The sequence below is a fragment of the Gymnogyps californianus genome, chromosome 24, assembly GCF_018139145.2.
Source record: "Gymnogyps californianus isolate 813 chromosome 24, ASM1813914v2, whole genome shotgun sequence".
NCBI classification, from domain to species: Eukaryota; Metazoa; Chordata; class Aves; order Accipitriformes; family Cathartidae; genus Gymnogyps; species Gymnogyps californianus.
In genome coordinates this window covers 6,065,485-6,083,531 of record NC_059494.1, presented here as the reverse complement: position 1 = coordinate 6,083,531, position 18,047 = coordinate 6,065,485, and the positions used below count along the sequence as shown (strand labels likewise).

The window sequence follows — 18,047 nt, the reverse complement described above, 5'->3', positions numbered from 1 at the left end:
TTTGGATGCCTCAGTTGCCTTACCCGTTTGACAACGGGTGCTGCAGTTCAACCCAGGTTTCTTCAGCCTTAGTAGGGAAGCATCTCCAGGTTCCTGGAGGAGAAATATGGCAGAAACAGCTGTGGTATTTCAAAATGTGCATGTAATTTCTTGGGTTTTTCTTAAATTTCAGGAGGGTAGGTTTTGGCTTGTTCAGGGATCTGCTTGGCAGGATCTCATGGGAGACTGTCCTGGCAGGCAAAGGGGCCCAGGCAGCTGGTTGATCTTCCAGGACAGCCTCCTCCAAGCACAAGTGTAGTCCATCCCAGCGTGCAAGAAGGCAAACAAAAATGGTAGGAGGCCAGCAGGGATGAACATGGAACTGTTGATTGAGCTCAAACACAGAATGGAAGTATCGGGAAGGTGGAATTGGGGATGGATGGCCAGGAGGAATATAGAAGTGTTGCCTGAGCATACAAGAATGGAGATAGGAAAGCCAAGGCTCAGCTGGAGTGAGGGATGTGAAGGGCAACCAGAAGGGCTTCTGTAAGTACACTGGCAGCAAGAGGAAGGATAAGAAAAATTTGGGCCCACTGCTCTGAGTACCTCCTGACCAAAGATATGGTGAAGCTGGAGGTACTCAGTGCCTTTTCTGGCCTTGTTTTTAACTGGTTAAACCAGTACTTGGTTTTTACTGAGCAAAACCAAGGAGTTGTACTCATCCCCCTCAATGAGGGATGATCGAGTGAGAAGCGCGGTCTGATTTGCATTGTGACGTGGATGAGTGACACCAGCCTGAAACCTGTGCTGTCGGTCATACCTGGCAGTCTGCTTGGGAGCCAAACGCTCGGCAGTCAGAGCAGCCTAGCAGCGAAGGAGCTGGCAAGTGGAGCACAAGGTATGGAAGTAAGTAAGTAATTTATGCTGGGTAAGGAAGATGTTCACTGGAGATCTAGGTAAGCAAGTTTGTCTGCTTGCTTCTAACATTTTTTGGGCATTTTATGCTTTTGCTGGGACAGAGGTCTCCCAAAAGAGGGTGTATATGAAAATTGTTGCCTTTGAACAAGAGCAGCACATGACCACCCTGCACCAAAGTATGAGATAGCATTAATGTTGATGAAAAGCTGGGAAGTCTAGGAACCAAGGCAGAGCAACCCAGCTCTCTCAGTGGGCTAAAAAGAGATGTTTTCTTAGTCAGGGGGTTGTGGAGGTGAATTTTGTCTTTCTGCTTTTAAAGTTACGAGTGAAGAATCAAGCTTCTGTTGGACTAGTGGTGGAAGTAAACATATAGTAAAAAGCTCCTTGAAAAAGATGGAGAAGAATTGCAGAATGGATTTATTCTTGGGTGGACAGCAGACATGAAATAGTTTGATAGGAAATGTCAGCTGGTAGATCTAAGTGAGGAGAACATCTGAAAGCCAGGAAGTTGAGGATAACTGGTCATTGGTGGAGAAACAAGGCTGCTCAAATAATTTCAAATGTTCAGCCAGCTTCCAAAGAAGAGGATGTGGAGAGCAAAGTCTGGATGAGAAGAGTGAGCCTGCAGAACATAGTGTTGATGATTACAAAAGGAAGGAGATTGTGGTTTTGTTTCTTTCACTACTAGTCAGAGTTGAAAAACAGTCTTATTTCATGCAAAAACAAAGGGGAGATTCTGCCAGAAGTTGTGGTTTTAGGGAAAAGACAAGGGCATTCAGAATCACAAGAGAAAGAGATGAGAAAGCTGGGGAACAGAGGAGAAGTAAAGCAGAATTAGCTGCAGGTAAAAAGAGATTTGTACCCAGGATTCGTACCAGAATCTGCTCATGTGATTGGAGATTCTGCATCAGTTATGGCCAGAGCAAGCAGGCTTATAATAATCTCCAAAAGAAGTTCAAAGAAATTGAGGTGTAGAGGGTGGTGGGTTTTGTAGGAAAGTTACTTTGACAGAGTGAGGAGAAGGCATGCCAAGAGAGTGAAGGTCAATAGGTGGTTCATGGACTGGAACTATAAGGAAAGATTTGATTTTGGGGTTTTGTTTGTTTGGGGGTTTTTTTTGCCATGGGAGGACATTCTTAGAGAGGCATTTTTCTTAATTGATAAATTTCACCTGAGTCCCTGGGGTGCTGCCCATCTGTGGTTAAATTCGCTTGACGATAAGAAAAGCCTTAAAATGTTTAAGAACCAACAGAGGGATAGGGAAAGAGAGGGATCTCAGGCGAAGGAAATGTTACAGATAAGGCAATATCAGAAAGCAGGTATGACACCAGGATAGCTAACAGGGATGAGGAAATGGAAATGAACATATCAAAGCTGAAGTGAAATTTGAAAAGGTTAATATATTCCCTTCAGGCAGGAGACTGGAACTAGCTAATCTGCATCTCAGCATGCTGAAAATAATGGTACATGTAATTAAGAATTTTGGAGCAAAGATTTTTTATCTATAAATTTTACCAAGTCTGTAGTGACAATACTTGATATATGTTAGAAAAAAAGTATGAAAATGTTAGAAGAAATATATGAAGAAAAAATTATCCCAGCAACTATAATCCCAGTATTGTGATCTTTAGTGTGAAGGTTTTACAAAAAAAAAAAGGGGGGGCACAAAAAACCCCTGGAGACTGAGATTAAGAGATTAAATATAATATGGGCATTCAAAAGATAGCCTATGTCACAGTAATCTGAGCTTTCTTTATTAAAATTATTTATTTCTGCATAAAAGAGGTGCAGTAAACTTCATGTCTGAACTTGTAACTTCTCTTGTGTAGCTGTAACAGGTAGTTTTAGTTAAAGTGGAAGACATCAGGATTATGGGAAGTATCAAATAAGTAAGAAACTGCCTAGAAGAGCTATCAGGAGAAAATTTACCCATGGAATTCTTGAATAATTGATTTCTCAGCAAAATTAGTTAAAGGTTCAAATGCATAATATGCAGTGGTAACCGAAATTCAGGAAGTATGGACCAGAGTAGGACTAGAACACAATGGCTCTTCTGATTTGAAATAACAGGGAACCTTTATCAATACGCAGAGGACTCTCTTTCTTGACCTCAGCTGCTTCTCAGAAAGATAGGACAAGCCTCTCCATTTTGGTCTCCAGCATATCAAGATTTAAGAGGCTTTTTTGGTTTTAATTATTTCAGCCATAGCCCCGTGGAAACAATAAAGCAACTTGAATCGAGAAGCAATGCAACTGCATCCTTATGGTGGTGTGCTTCCACATGAACTAATAATTTCCCCTGTGGCAGGACTGTGCTGCTGGTGGTTAATTAAGGCCTGGGAAAACTGGCTATACCAGGAAGGCTTCTGCAGGAATACCTGTGCTGGTTCTGGCAGCGATGTCGTTAGCACGATGCTGCACTTAAGCTAATAAGACTTGGCAGACCTAAAGGGCTTGGCCCAGAGCCGCTTCGGGGAGGTTTGTACCTGTGGCATTGTCTGCCCACAAACCTGTATAATCCACCTGCAGACAATGGACCGTCTCTGGTATAATCAAGAACTGGAAGGCCTTCCTAGCCAGAGTAAGAGGAATGAGGTGACCTTGGGTAGCACAGTGTGCAGAGTTGTGTATTTGGGGACTAACAGCAGAAATTTGTATTAAAAAATGCGGATGTTAATGCTAGACGCTCCTCTCCGAAATCCTGTTCAGAAACAGAATCTAATCAGAAACAGGAATGTGCGAAGAAAGGTTTTCCGTTTCTCTGGCTATAGCTAGTTGTATTAGCTATATACAATATTGTAGAGGATTAGAAGCGGTGGACTTGTTTAGCCTAGACAATGAACTATGAGAGAAAAGTATTGTTCTATAAGCAGTAAGAACAACTTGTTTGTGGTAAAAGCCAGTGTTAATAGAAAAACAAATGGCATTAAAATTCTTTATTGTGGTTATTTTGTACCCACCAGAGGGTTTAGGAACAGCTTTCTAGTATGAGCAATTGATGCAAAAACATTGAGACACCTCTAATACAGCTTGGTACCCTTATTGAAGGGATTATTGTTGCCTGTCATAGCAAAAAGCTGAAAGTGGCCCAGTGAAGTCTTGGCTATTCCTAAAATTAACAGCTTCCTGAGGTAGAGAGGAGGAGGAAACAGTGAGTTGTGTGTTGGAATTTGGAAAGAAGTTGGAAGTTCTGTGCTATTGGGGTCAGAATTCCTGCAGCGAATACCAAAATTACCATTACATCAATGTTACCAGGATCTGCTGCGCTAAGATTAAGGCAGGGGCAGGAGGGTTGGGGGAAGGAATATTGGTTAGTCAAAAAGCAAATTAAAAATTCCAGTGTAAGCTTTTTTAAAAAAAATTATGGATCTTGTTTTAAAAGCAACTTGAAAACTCCAGTGTAATCGTTTCTTTTATGATGGATCTTTATATTATCTTAACAGTATAAGCAGTGAACAGTGGCCAATGCAATAATGTCTAGCGTAACGCTGTAGCCGTAAACTGCAGGGCAGATACCTACACCTGGTCATCTTCAGAGTGAGAGGGTAGTTATCCAGTTCTTTAAAAAGACTCGTAAGTCTTTTCTCTCTCTCTGTTTCTCTTCCACCCTTATCTCCTATATTCACATATGTAAGTTTACATGAGTATTCATGTACCTATATATTAATGTTTAGTTTAGGAATAGATTCTATAAGTGAAGCAGCAGAATAACTCTTTGAAGATGTAAGCAACAGTTATGGTTTCTGGGTAAACCTGCTTAGCCATTTTACCTGTGAGACAAGGAGTAACCTTTCCAGCTAGATGCCATGCTGCTTCTCAAACGGTTCTGCTTTGAAAGTGAAACTGTACATAAATATGTCCCTAAGGGGTTGAAGTGTAGTAGTGTTCCTGATGGCTCAGGGTTCAGGGAGCCCTGCAGTGCTGCTCTCTGCTGCGGCGCGCAGATACTGCAGGTGCGTTCCTGCAGGCCAGCACAGCAATTTCTGCTTTCCCTGGAGCGGCTCGGTGCAGCCTGACAGCAGAGACCTTTGTAACTCTAAGGATTCCGATAAAACCCCAAGTTTAAAAAAAAAAAAAATCATCAGGAAAGGCAAGATTTAACAAAGTAAATACAGTGGACAGGGCTGCTGGGCTGCACAGAGTCCAGTTTCAAGACCTTCTAGCTGTGTCAGCTTAAAGGAGCTTTGTTGGATTATATATTGAGTGCCTGATCTTGTCACAGTATAGGCTTAGTAAATGCTGAAGCCTTGTCCTCCCTGTCCCCATGGCACAGCTGTGATACTTCTCTATTCTTGATTTCATCCTCACATGTATATTCGATGACAAATTTAATGCTGTTCTTTCAGCGTTTACTATTTTATTCGCTGTTTGTGAAATCCTCATGCTGATCTGTTTAGTGTCAAGTATGGGAGAGTGTTTTGCAGTGTTGGTTTTTTCCTTTGCTCTTGCTGAACTCCTTGTGTGAGAGGCTGTCTCTCTGTTACACTCACATTCAGAGCTGAAGGGCTTTGTCCTGTATATTATTACAAAGCTACAACTAATAACACAGGATGCTCTGTGTAGCACAGAGAACTTTTGAGAAAGAAATGGGCCCATTTATGCTTTTCTGTGGTGCTTAAAGGGCATTTTAGACATGTCGTTGTCTTCAGCTTTCCAGCTGCCTCGACTTGGGAACGCAGCCTGTGTAAATTGCAAAAGATAAATATGTTGCTTCATACTGTACCCTTTTCTATATGTTTGCAATGTGTAAAGATAGCTGCAGAGATAAAGAAATCTTCCAGGAAGGTGATCCTGACTGTATATAGTTTGCACATGAGAGTAGATTAGATAATGGCAGTTTACTTCCTTAGCACTTTGAATCTAAGAATATTCCCCCTAAGCAAACTGGAAGAGTTATTTTATACACTCCCCACAGAGGCGAGGTCAGCTGCTGTCCTCTACCAAGCGTGTGTTGCATCTTTTTGTGTTGCTGCCAGATATATAGAGTTCCGGAGGGAGGATCCTTGGTTGTGTAATTGCAAAGCTAGCTACTATGGCAGCTTTCCCTAGCGTGCCTGCTGTGTCTGCACTGTGGGATAACCCTGTGGTACTGAAGAAGTGTTTTCTGAAGAGCTGAGGTAGGGAGGAAGTGTAATTGCTCTCTATAGTTCTCCTAGGTATTCCTGATGTCCTGATGCTTTTCCTGACCAGAGCTGAGGTTTTTAACAGAAAAGAAAGTTTACCAACACTTTTGAGGTTGATGTCTTTCATGCCTTGTAAAGCTCTTCGTAATTCAGACACCTCGCTTAGGTTATCTGACTTTTCGAAGCTGGTATCCAGTACCTATCTAAAGTGCACAAGCTGTTTTGGAACACTGTCACCATGCTTCATAGTGACAGTGTGTTGAATTCATGGTAGGCTAAGCCCATAGTCATACAATTTGCTTCTACATAGACACTTTCTGCTCTATAACTGTAGAGTTTTGTGCAGAAACCTGTGTTCGCACAGTCTGCAGGAGACTCAGGGACATCCTGAAAACATGGTTCGCCGAGGCTCTGTGGTTCAGCACAGTAGCCAGCCTGTCCCATGGGCTTATGTCTGTGTCACCCAAATGCAGCTATACTGGTTAATAGCATGTTTATTGAGTAGTCTGAAAAGCTTTCTCTGGCGTGTATGTATGTGTGCTTCAGCTAGCTTCTCTCTTTTTAATGCACAACGAGCCCTGTCACCACTCTCCCATGGTCCTGGCTTTAGGTGCCTTTCCTGAATCACCAAAGGCAAGATGGAAAGGGATCTAGCGCTAAAGGATCCTACAGCCCTGCCAGAGGAAAAGGGGACAGATAGTGGGTAGCAGATGTTTCCACCTTAAAACAGCCTTGATGGGGGAAGTTAGGTTATACTTTCAGCCCCAAAGAGCTGTAGAGACTTGAGATTTGGCAGGCAACTTAAAAACTGTTGCATGTTGATTGTCAGGCTCTTAAAACAGAATTTGAAGAGTCTGTAAACCCCGTTTATCTTCATTTTATATGCCAATGATTTTTGTCCAGACATTGCACTGGATGGAAGGAGAGCTAGCAGAAGGAATGGAGAACAGCCTGGAAGTGGGAGAAAAACAGCAGTTTCCAGAGTCCCAGAAGCTGCACCAGAAAGAGAATACTGTGATTATTGTCAAACTGAAAGCTGGTAAAAGACCTGGATGTTCTTTTTGGTGCTAGTGAAGTTGGATATTAGCCTTACTGCCACTTCCTTTGGTTGTAGTTCTGCAGTATATCAGGCTTTTGATTTTTACAAGGTATTTTTATGTTGTGGGTTTGGGTATCAAAAGCTGAAATCGGGGAATGCAGGGAGGAGGAGAGAAGAATGTATTTTTAGTAAGATGTTTTTCCTTTTTCTTTGGGGAAAAAGGCAAAGTGTTTTTCTGCTTTGTATATCTTAAATGGTCAGAAAGTTTGCATCCACTTGGTATCAGTTACACCTGTATTTGTAATCAGCTTTGTCATCATACTGAATTGGCTGTGCATGCTCCAGGAGAAATGAGTCAAATTTGAAGAAATAGAGTCCTGTTCTTCCATGTTGTAGTCAGATCAAAAGACACATTGAGAGGAATAATAAAGTCCAAATCAAGAAAAGAGGTTACAATTCGGACAATATCCCTCAGATTCTGTAAAATTCTGGAATAAGGTAGATCTTCAGTTTAACTAACAAAGAAACTACTTATGAATTAAAGATATCTTCAAAATCAAATGTATGATTCATTTTTTATTTGTTAGGCAGTTCTCCCTGCAGAAAATGGGCCAGGGTTTGGGCCTTCGCTGGGTGAGAAGCTTTATGATACTCAGGTCAGACACTGAAATTATATGCTTTTTCCCTTGGTTTTGCAATGTGGCATTTCCCGTGTGCTGTTCAGATTATCTCAATGGGCATCTCATTCCCATGCTTCCCCTTTCCTTATTCTGTGCCTGCACAGAGTCTGTTTGACTGCTGTTCAGAGCTTGTGTTTGGGATATTTGTTGTGACCAGCTAGAATGAGCAGCCTGTATTGGAGGGCAGTGCAGCTCATATTTGTATATGAGGTAGAATTATCTAGCAACAGTATTTTCATGTTGAATGCTTTGTTACACCCATTCCACCGTCTTTTATGCTGCTGAATTCTCTGATCATGTATGTAAATCCCACCTGCAGGCATGGTCTTTAAAATTACATTAAGAATCCAGCTTACCACTTAGCACAAAAATTCCTACCTGGAAGTACTTTCCTTAATCATTTAAAGCAGAAGATAGATCTTTTTTTCTTTTTCTTTTTTTTTTTTTTAAAGGAGAAATCTCAGAATAATATTAATTATAATGCGTACATACACACACATCCACACAGTGAAATTGCAATGTATAAATGGAAACAAATACAAAAGATCAAAGACTGAAAAATAAGGATATGTACATATAAAAGGCCAGCTGGCAGCCAGCCCTGGACCAGACTTGCCACATCCTTGGGATACCAAGCTGTCAGTCCTGTAGAAAGGAACCTATGAACCTGAGAAGCTGCAGTAGTAAACTTAAAACTTTTCAATACATCTTGCTGAGAACGACACTAATGTTCAGTTGAATTCTGAGGCACTTATCTCCATTTTAGCCCTTTTTTGGTTCTGTGCCAGGAGTCAGCAGTCACCGAGCACCCAGTAAAAATCTGCGAGCAGGTTATCAGTTCCTTGGGCACTGATGCGTTCCACACCTCTTCTGCTTTGACAGCCAGATGCAACCTCAGTGAGGGTGTAATCCTTCCTCTGCTTCACTGGCTTGTGCCGACAGGTTTGCTGTGTGCGAGGCTGTCTTCAGTTTATTCTGGTCTGTCTTCCTTCCAGGATGGCACGCTCTCTGAATGAGTGGCTGTGGCAGCATGAGTTCTGGCTGCCCCCAGGAATCACCTGGCAGGACATGCAAGAGTCTGAAGACGTCCATTACCCTCAGCCTTATGATCTCCTGCTCAGTATCCCTTTTGCTTTAATCCTGGTTGTCATTCGATGTGCCTTTGAAAGGTAAGTTATTTAGTACTGTTTGGGGTTTCTTAGGGATAATGCTGGCAGTCTGAGGCCAAAAGCTGGCTTTGTAGTCTGTGCCGATGTATGACTGAAGAGGTCCACAGAAACTCCAGGTCATAAAGTCTGCTGAGGTATGTTTTTCAGCCCTTTCTTTCCAGCCCTGTGTACTGGCTAAAGAAGTGTGTTGAATACAGAACACAAACCCTACCCTTAAGGTCTAATTATAAGCAATGTGACTTCCTGCACGTAAAACAGGTAGGCCCTAGATGAGGTTTATGCTTGTGTTTTAGAAGGCAGACATGCTCTTTTGTGTTCTGTTGCACATTGCTTGCTGTTTCTGGGTCGAGTGCAGCAGAAATCATGTTAAGGCTACCCAAATACAGTTAAGTCTCCTTTATCTTGGGTAATGGGGATCTGGGTTATCGCATCTGACAGAAGCCTGAATAAGATGCATTAGACTGGGCTGAGTCATCTGACCTCAGAATCAGCACCACACAGCCACACGAACGTATGCATTTTACTGACCACTGCTCTGGGTTCAGGAGTGTCATTTCCTTGGGAGTGCCATGTAGAGATATTTGTAGCTGCTTCTCTCTGGCCAGAGCCATTTGAGTGTTTTGCATATTACTCCAGCACAGAAAATTTGGGGGTTATGGCAAAGGCGTAGCTAGAAATCCTACAGCGGTCGTTGACTCTGAGTTTCATAAAGCACCTGAGCTGGTGCTGTTGCTTTATGCAGTTTAGTCAATAGTTAGTGTGGTCTGCAATACCACATGATTTGCTAGTGGATAACTGAGATTTACCATAGTGCCGGCCATTGTCAGGACTGCAGAGTAAGTCCCCTTTCATGATTTTGAATACTCTTCAAAGTGGTCTTCACTGGATTGAAAAATCCGTATTCCTAGTTGCTGATTGAAGAGGTAGTCTTTTGAAGTAGTTTAATCAAATCTACAATGGTTTTAAGCTTACAAAGTAGGGAAAAAAGACAATTAAAATGGTTTTGTCATCTGGCTGCACAAGAACATGGAAGCAGACCTCTGTAGGCTAGAAAGATGTTTCTTCTCCAGATTCTCTGTGATACAAGGACAGCTTGGAAAAGTTTATAGAAGTTGAAATGATTCAGAGCTCTGCTGTGAGAATGTTTTTAATTAAAAAAAAAAAATTATAGCTAGTATTTTTAAGTAAACACAAATGCGTGAATGATTCTTTAAATAATCATTTTATGATGATACAAAATTGGAATCCAGCTCTCTTTTTTGTAAACAATGTTTAGTGTGCATTCCATAAATTGCATGGATTTTATCCTGCACTTCCCTGGGGACATAGATGTCTCGGTTACCTCCACTGATGTGGGAACCAAGGTGCTGTAGGTAACCGTTGAAACACAAGTGACTCACATTTCTTCCTTGCTGATCTGCAAGACACAGCTGGATACAGTACTCCTTCGCGTAGGCACCGTCAGTTGGTGACTTGGACGCATTTGCAATGTGAAGCTGGAGATTAGCCCCCACGTCCTGCATTGACTAGGACTGCCCAGTTCTAGGCTCCCCAGTACAAGACACGAACAGGAAGAAGGAGCCAAACTCTTCTCAGTGGTGCCCAGTGACAGGACAAGAGGCAGTGGGCACAAACGGAAAGGTGTGATACTCTATCTGAACAGAAGAAAATGCTTTTTTTACTGTGAAGGTGATCAAACATTGGAACAGGTTCCCCAGAGGGGGAGTGGACTCTCCATCTGTGAGTTACTCAAAACCCAGCTGGACACAGCCCTCCACAGCCTGCTGTAGCTGACCCTGCTTGCGCAGCAGAGGTGGGCTAGATGATCTCCAGAGGTTCCTTTCAGCATCGATTCTGTGCTTCTGTGACTCTGTCCATTCCTCTTCCTCCTGCCACACTGCTCCTAGTCAATCTAAATATCTTTTCCATCTGCTTTAAGATGCTGATGGCCAGGTAAAAAGATTTTTTTTCTTTCCCATCCAAGCGCTGCCTCAGCTGGGAGAGTTTCCACAGGCCTGGTCCTACTCATTAATTTTAAAGCTGTTTTGATTCACAAACTTCATTAAGTAAAAGCTTCTTGTCACACCCTTAAAAAGAGATAATATCACAAGCCCATTTTACAAGTCCAGGAAACCTATAATCATACCACTATCTTACCTATGCAAATTACAAGCCAGTGTTCTGACCTGTATTCTTGTTTGTCCTAACTCTCTGCAGTCATTTATTTCAGCGTGACATTTTCTCATTCTCAGTCGTTACTGTTCCATGTTCAGTTCATCCTGAGAAGAAAGCTTCCCCTAGTGAATGGGAGATATGAATCAAGTCCTCCGTTGCTCCGTTACCTTGTATGTACAGTGGCGCTAGCCCTGTTTAAAATAATTTGCACAAAGTTTGAGAATTGCAGACTGAAAGGATGCATGTGTTATTTCTCATTCTTCATGTAGATGGCCTTGACTTTGTAGCTTTGTACATCTGGTCCGTGGGTCAAAATGCGTGTACGTAACTAGTATACAGGTTTGGTTTTGGTGGCTTTAGCTTGGCCTCTGGCAATTTATTCTGCCCTCGCCTATTACTTGCAACTGTGCATTGGGTGTAAAGCGTTTTTTTCTCTATATATGCTCTGTGTTCCTGGTGCTGCCTGCTCTGGGAATTCAGAAATGCTGTAATGTGTTCATGTCATTTATCTGTGTCAGAACTCCGGGAAAATACTAAGAGGCAGAAGAAGCCCAGAGGATTTTCTGCAATCCCTCATTCAGCAGCTGCATCAGCCACTGTGTTTGGCCACTGGTTCCCTCTTCTTGGTTTGGAGATTAAACCTGGGAAAGACCCCGCTTCCTCGAGCATGGATTTTGCTCTCCTTGGCACCTGCTGGCTGAACTGGGAAAAACTGAGACAGCGACATCCTTTTAACCACCAGTTATTCCGTGGATTAGGCGGTGGCTGTGGGAAGAGGACGTGTGGTAGCTGGGTGGGGCCTGGGAGAGCGGAGGAGGTTGTGGGTGCAGCCCTGGGGGAGAAGAAAGAGCTCACCCTTCGGTGAAGCAACTCTTCTGTGAGGCAGTTTGCTCTGGGGAAGGTGGGAAAATGGGGCATTCAGTGCTGGAGAGCAGAAAGCTTGTTCCTGCTGCAGTGCTCCTAGTCTTTGCCACAACACGGACTGCAGCAGGTGCTGGGGGAGGTAGGTACTGATGTGCTGACAAAAGAGAGGACCTAGAAGTTGGGAACCTCTCCCCTTCCTTTGATGTTTCCAGATTGTGCTTGTGAGTAGGAGATATGTCCTGCACCCGTAACTTGGAGCCTGATTTTAAGTACCTGTATACCTTAGCAGAACTTTTCCCTGGACATAGGCCTGCAAGCAGGGATGTCGGCTTCTCTTCTAGTTCTATAATGTTTAAGACCCTTTTCCGTAAAAATCAAATTCTTGGAGTGCTATGATTCTGAAGGAATCACAGCTTCTATTGCGAAGTGTTTCTTGTCTGTATGGTTAGGAAAATGTGGAAGCTGGAGTACTTTGAAGGGTAGTAAAGCAGAAAGTTGAAAAACAGAATTTACATACAATTTAATCATCTGATTTTGGACTTGACCAGTGATTTTTGGATGTTGGGGAACTGAAAGCCAATGTTAGTGAATTTGAATCCAAGTAGTTCCCAAATTGCACTAGAGGAGGATTTTAGTCGGAAAGATTAGGTCTCCTCTTAGGAGGGTTGCGACAGTACGTGAGCCTTGTGTTGTACGTTAAAAGAAAGGGATACTGTTGATTTGCAGGGAACAGATACTTGAACTCAGAACCAGAAGAAAGATAGAAGAGGACACCCTTTTCAAGTATTTTATTTTGAAATTTACCTTTCTGAAATTCATTTTGCACAGAGACTTTTGTTGTTGATCAATAATCAGGAAGGATCTGAAAACAGCTTCCTGTTAGGTCCTATAGGCAGGTTTTTTGTGCAAAGATGTGGGACACGTTGTAGTATTTCATTGAAAACTGTGAAGTGACTTGACTCAGTTTGGACGGTAGCACTGTAGTGACTTGAGATCTTGTATCAAACGGAACAGTCAGTTTAACTTCGATGTGAAGCATTCTCCTGTAAGCAAGAGAAGGTAGAGACTATTCCAGGAGCACAGGGATAGCCCTCTGCCAAAGGAAAGCATGAGGCTAAAAGAGATTGTGCAGTTCAAAGAATAGAAATTCTGGTTGCTGCTGTCACTGGTTCTGCATTTCTTAGTACTAGAAGATATTTGCAGAGTGGCACCCTTATAAATTCAAAAATATTTGTGGGAGAAAAAAAAAAAACAACCCCACCCCAAAGTTAACTTATTTCTTGTATCTCACGCTAACTCTGAAAGCCTCTGCAGAAGGCATGTAGCCCACTTTTGCAAGGTGGGGGAGTATCAATTTATGCCCCTTCATGATTAGTCCATTTAGTTTCAACTTCAGCAGGTTTCGCACAAGACAGTTCGTTCTTTGGTGATTACTGAATAAAATGCCTTACTGTGAACTTTCCTGTGTAAACCATGAAGTGAGAGAAGCTCACTGATGAAGAAGTAAGCTTGAGATGAGTATCATCTCACTGACTGTGTCTTGCCTTACCTTGCTGTGGAGAGTGGTACAGTTTAGTCCTCAGACTTTCTTCTTCTGTCTTCCAGAGAGCTGATAAACTGCCATGATGAGACTAGCCCTGCAACTGAGATGATGAATCTGTGATGTTGAAATCAGTACAAGCATCATCCTCTAAGGGCTGTCCTTGGAACAGATTTAACTGAAAACTGAGTCAGAGCATACATTCAACATGTACAAACATCCCTTAGGAAGAATTTCAGGCCTTGATTTCCCAATGATGTTCATAAAAGTAGGATTGGTCCCATAATTCATGGTTAAGCTCAAAACCTCAACAACAAAGTAATTGTCACTTTGATTAATTACACCCTGTCTTCATGAACTGCAACTGGCTTGTTTCTGTTACAGTAAGATTTTATGCCATGACCGTAACAAACCAGCAGGAAAGAGAGAGAAGACAGGGGTTAAACAAAATTGAGAAATCAGTCAGGATAATTTAAATAGTTTTTCAATAAAAAACTTGTTGGCAAGCTGCCCTGACACCTGGCAGAAACATTCTCTTTCTTTTTAATGTGTCTGGAAAATTTCAGACCTTTCAGTTCCCAATGTGGACTGATAAGAAGCTGCAATAAGGTTCTTCTTCAACAACAGAACTTGATTACATCTTCCTCTTCAGAGGAGCTTGTATCGAATGACTTACCTTTGAAAAAGACAGATCAGGCCCACTTCAAGGAACCGCTTAATATAAGTACCAAGAGCTAGTGCAGAGCTTAAGGTAAATGTTTTTTCAATTTCAGTATAGTTACGGATATCATTGAAATACTGTGTCATTGTTCTTAGCACAGAACCTGCTGGTCCAATGTCACTGTTAACCCCTTTGATATTAAACAAATCATAAGATATAATTGAAACATTTATTGAAACGTGAGCAATCAGAGCTAAAAAACAAAATTCCCAATGATAGCTATATTCCTCTGCCATCCAGCAGTCTGCCAGTTGCAGCAATGCCAGGGTGCTGCTGAATTTCACTGAAACTAACCAAGGCTTACACATAGCTTTTGTGATAACTATGTGTCTTGTTGGAAAGTAGGTAGCAAGCACGCTTACCCCTGGCCCTTCTCTCATGGTAGAAACATATCTTTTTCCTTGGTCTTGGTACATCTTTGAATGTTCCTGTAGCCAGTGATGCCAAAGGAATTTCCCAGAAATTATGAAAAAGAACAAGTGATATACAGGCCGCTGGGCTGGCTGTGCAAAAGAAAGGTGGAAATCAGCTGGTACACGAGTGAGCAAAATGTGTAACCATTCTGTGTTTTATACCTTAATGTAATGGAAGTTACAACATTCCTTAGGTAGGTGGTCTGTTTATAAAGTTGCTTTTGATACGTGTTAATTAAATTAAGAAACAGGTTCTTGAAAAGAAAACTTCCAAAAGACCCTTCTGGAAGGGTGCTTGAGCTAGAATAGTCCCTAAGCGCGTGCGCATATGGAGTATAGGCTGTATGGCTAGAAGAGACCACAAGCAACCACACCATATAATCAGTCATAAATATATCCCATACTATTTTTAAGTAAAACATCTTTAATAGTGAAGTAGCTTCTGCAGCTTTTTTGCTGCAAAGTAAAAAAAGAAAAAAAAAAAAAAGAAATCTTGTTCCGTGTCTGAATCGTTAGGGATAACTGATCAGAGGACCTGCCTGAACAGCATGAAGACTGACCAGGCAGAGCAGGCTTGGGTCTCAGCACTCACTTCCTCTGCATGGTATTTGTCAGCTCGTAACCACCCTCAACACCGATTTACAGTTGATAACCCAATAACTGTTCAGGGAACCTGTTAGCACCTTAAGCAAAAAATTTTTACTCCAAAATGCAGAGATAAGGTTTTCCAGAAATTTTTGCGTGTTCGGTGTTCAGCAACAGTGCTGAAAAGTGCTTATAGGCAGACAGTCTGCTCTTTTTTCTAATGAGACTAACTGCATGCCAGTGGCAGTGTGTAAAAGGGAGTGATTAATAAGGAACAACTAAGCCTCCAGAAATTCAAGGAGAATGCAGTTAATTTGGGCCTTTTTTTTTTTTTTTTTAAAACGTTGATTTGCCAGGTTTCCTGTTTGTGCAGTGTCCATGCAGGACTTCACGCCATTGATGAGGCTGTTTCCTGCTGCCGAGGGAGAGAAGAGTGAGTGTAGTGGAGGAGTTGAGTTGTTGAGCACAGCAATTCTATGCTCAGTTTTGTTACCTCTTGGTAACTTTTTTCTGTTTATGCAAATTTTTTAATTTGCATTGTTTCACTGTGAAAGACTGAAGATGCGCAGCTAGCATAAGCATCCATTCCTTGTGACTAGATTTCTGGTTGCTATGTCCTTGTTTTACAACCAATGTTTGACTGGCGTTAGGAAAAACAGAGGTAAGTTACTCCAGTGAAGACCAAGTGGCCTCCTGTTTCAGCAGGACATTTCTTCTGCGTTAATACCACACATCTGATAGAGCCTCCCTCTTGATCCTGAGCCAAGTCCTTAGTTCAAGTGGATGCCATGTATGTTCAGTATTCTAGATTCAGCAGTGAACAACATGTAGGCCTTATCATCAGTGTGGTACTCTGCATTAGCTGCAAGCAAGCCAAAGACCAATGATAGGTATCATGGCTGTCTCTGCAAGCCTGGACTTTGTGCCATAATGCGGGATGCCCAAGCACAGTGGCTTCAGAAGTTGACAAAGCATGATATAGCGTTTCCCAACCTCATGTAATTTTGGATATTACAGCATAGAGCTCAGGACAGTAGACTACAAGTCCCACTGTTTCTGCTGTAAGTTTGAGGTTGTTTTTTTTTTTTTCTTCTCAATTTCTTTATCTTATCTGCTTGACATGATACTTGTGCTTAGATTCAAAATGTGGGAGGCGGCTGCTATGTGCTTGTGCTGGTTTTGGCTTGGACAGAGTTAATTTTCTTCATAGTAGCTAGTATAGGGCTATGTTCTGGATTTGTGCTGAAAACAGTGTTGATAATACAGAGATGTTTTCATTATTGCTGAGCAGTGCTTACACAGCGTCAAGGCCTTTTCTGCTTCTCACACCACCCAGCGAGCAGGCTGAGGGTGCACAAGAAGTTGGGAGAGGACACAGCTGGGACAGCTGACCCCAACTGCCCAAAGGGATATTCCATACGACATCATGCCCAGCATATAAAGCTGGGGGAAGAAGAAGGAGGGGGGGACATTTGGAGTGATGGCATTTGTCTTCCCAAGTCACCGTTAGGTGTGATGGAGCCCTGTTTTCCTGGAGATGGCTGAACACCTGCCTGACGATGGGAAGTGGTGAATGAGTTTCTTGTTTTGCTTTGCTTTGCTTGCGTGCGCGGCTTTTACTTATTGAACTGTCTTTATCTCAACCCATGCATTTTCTCACTTTTACTCTTCCAATTGTCTCCCCCATCCACCAGGGGGGGAGTGAGCGAGCGGCTGTGTGGTGCTTAGTTGCCAGCTGAGGTTAAACCATGACAGTACTACATCATGTTTTAACAGTGCTGCAATACCAGAAATCACTGTTCTATTTTTGGCTGGACCTTCGTCTTTTGTTTTGCAGAACTATAGCCCTGCCCCTCAGTATCAAACTGGGTGTGAGAGACAAGCAGAGACCAAAAGCTCAGCCCAACCCCATGCTGGAAACATTCTACAGTACACGCTGCAAGAACCCTGAAGAGGTGAGTCCTTTCTTCCTTTGCTTTCCTCTAGATTTAGCCCTTGTGTCCTTAGCCAAATAAAATCACATTTGGAATCCTGAAGTTTGGTAATGCCACTCATACTTGGAAGTTCAACAAAGCAGCAGGAACCACTATAGCACTGGCCACCTGACACCAGCCAGCCACAGGGGTCATTCTGCGAATGCCATCAGCTATCAGTTCTGCTTCTGAACATGTGGGAGTAGCAGCTTTCTATAGGTAGCATTCAAAAAATTTAAATCCCAAACTTCTATGGACAGGAAAGTGTTCTCCCAAAGGAAATAATGACAGCTGCTGTTCCCTCTTGTGCTTGCCTTATACATGGCACAAACTGAAACACAGGAGGCTCTGTCTGAACATCAGGAAGCACTTTCTTACTGTGAGGGTGACCAGGCACTGGAACAGGTTGCCCAGAGAGGTTGTGGAATCTCCATCCTTGGGGATACTCAAAAGCCGTCTGGACATGGTCCGGGGCAACCAACTCTAGGTAGCTCTCCTTGAGTAGGGGCATTTGGACCAGATGACCTCCAGAGGTCCCTTCCAACCCCAGCCATTCTGTGATTCTGTGATGGCTTCTTTTCATATATTAGCAAATCCCTGTCACATCAGCTGCCTTGAACTGACTCCCACGTTGCTAGTCCTTGCAGCTTAGCAGGCATGAATTGCTTGATGCTCCTAGTTCTGGGGTGGGTCATTCTGTTGCTGTGCAGTCCATGAGTTCGAGATTGGCCTTTCAGGAAGCCAACTAAAGTTTTGGCCGTCATCACAGAGATTTTAAGGAGCATCAGAAAACCGCAAACACAAATGGTGGGTAGTTTTCCCATGAGAGAGAAAAAGAGTGATCTTGAAGAACTTGGCAGGATAATCT

The 18,047-nt window shown here is 42.6% G+C and overlaps 1 protein-coding gene across 1 annotated transcript in view; it reads left to right on the top strand.

Annotated features, from left to right (window-relative positions):
• The first annotated feature begins 709 nt into the window (after positions 1 to 709).
• LOC127025720 (ceramide synthase 4-like) overlaps positions 710 to 18,047 on the top strand; it is a 38,668-nt gene continuing 21,330 nt past the window's right edge. Inside the window, exons 1-4 of the mRNA XM_050910809.1 lie at positions 710 to 724; positions 807 to 877; positions 8,735 to 8,908; positions 17,044 to 17,161. Coding sequence (XP_050766766.1) covers positions 710 to 724; positions 807 to 877; positions 8,735 to 8,908; positions 17,044 to 17,161 — 378 coding nt within the window. The remainder of the gene's footprint in view (positions 725 to 806; positions 878 to 8,734; positions 8,909 to 17,043; positions 17,162 to 18,047) is intronic.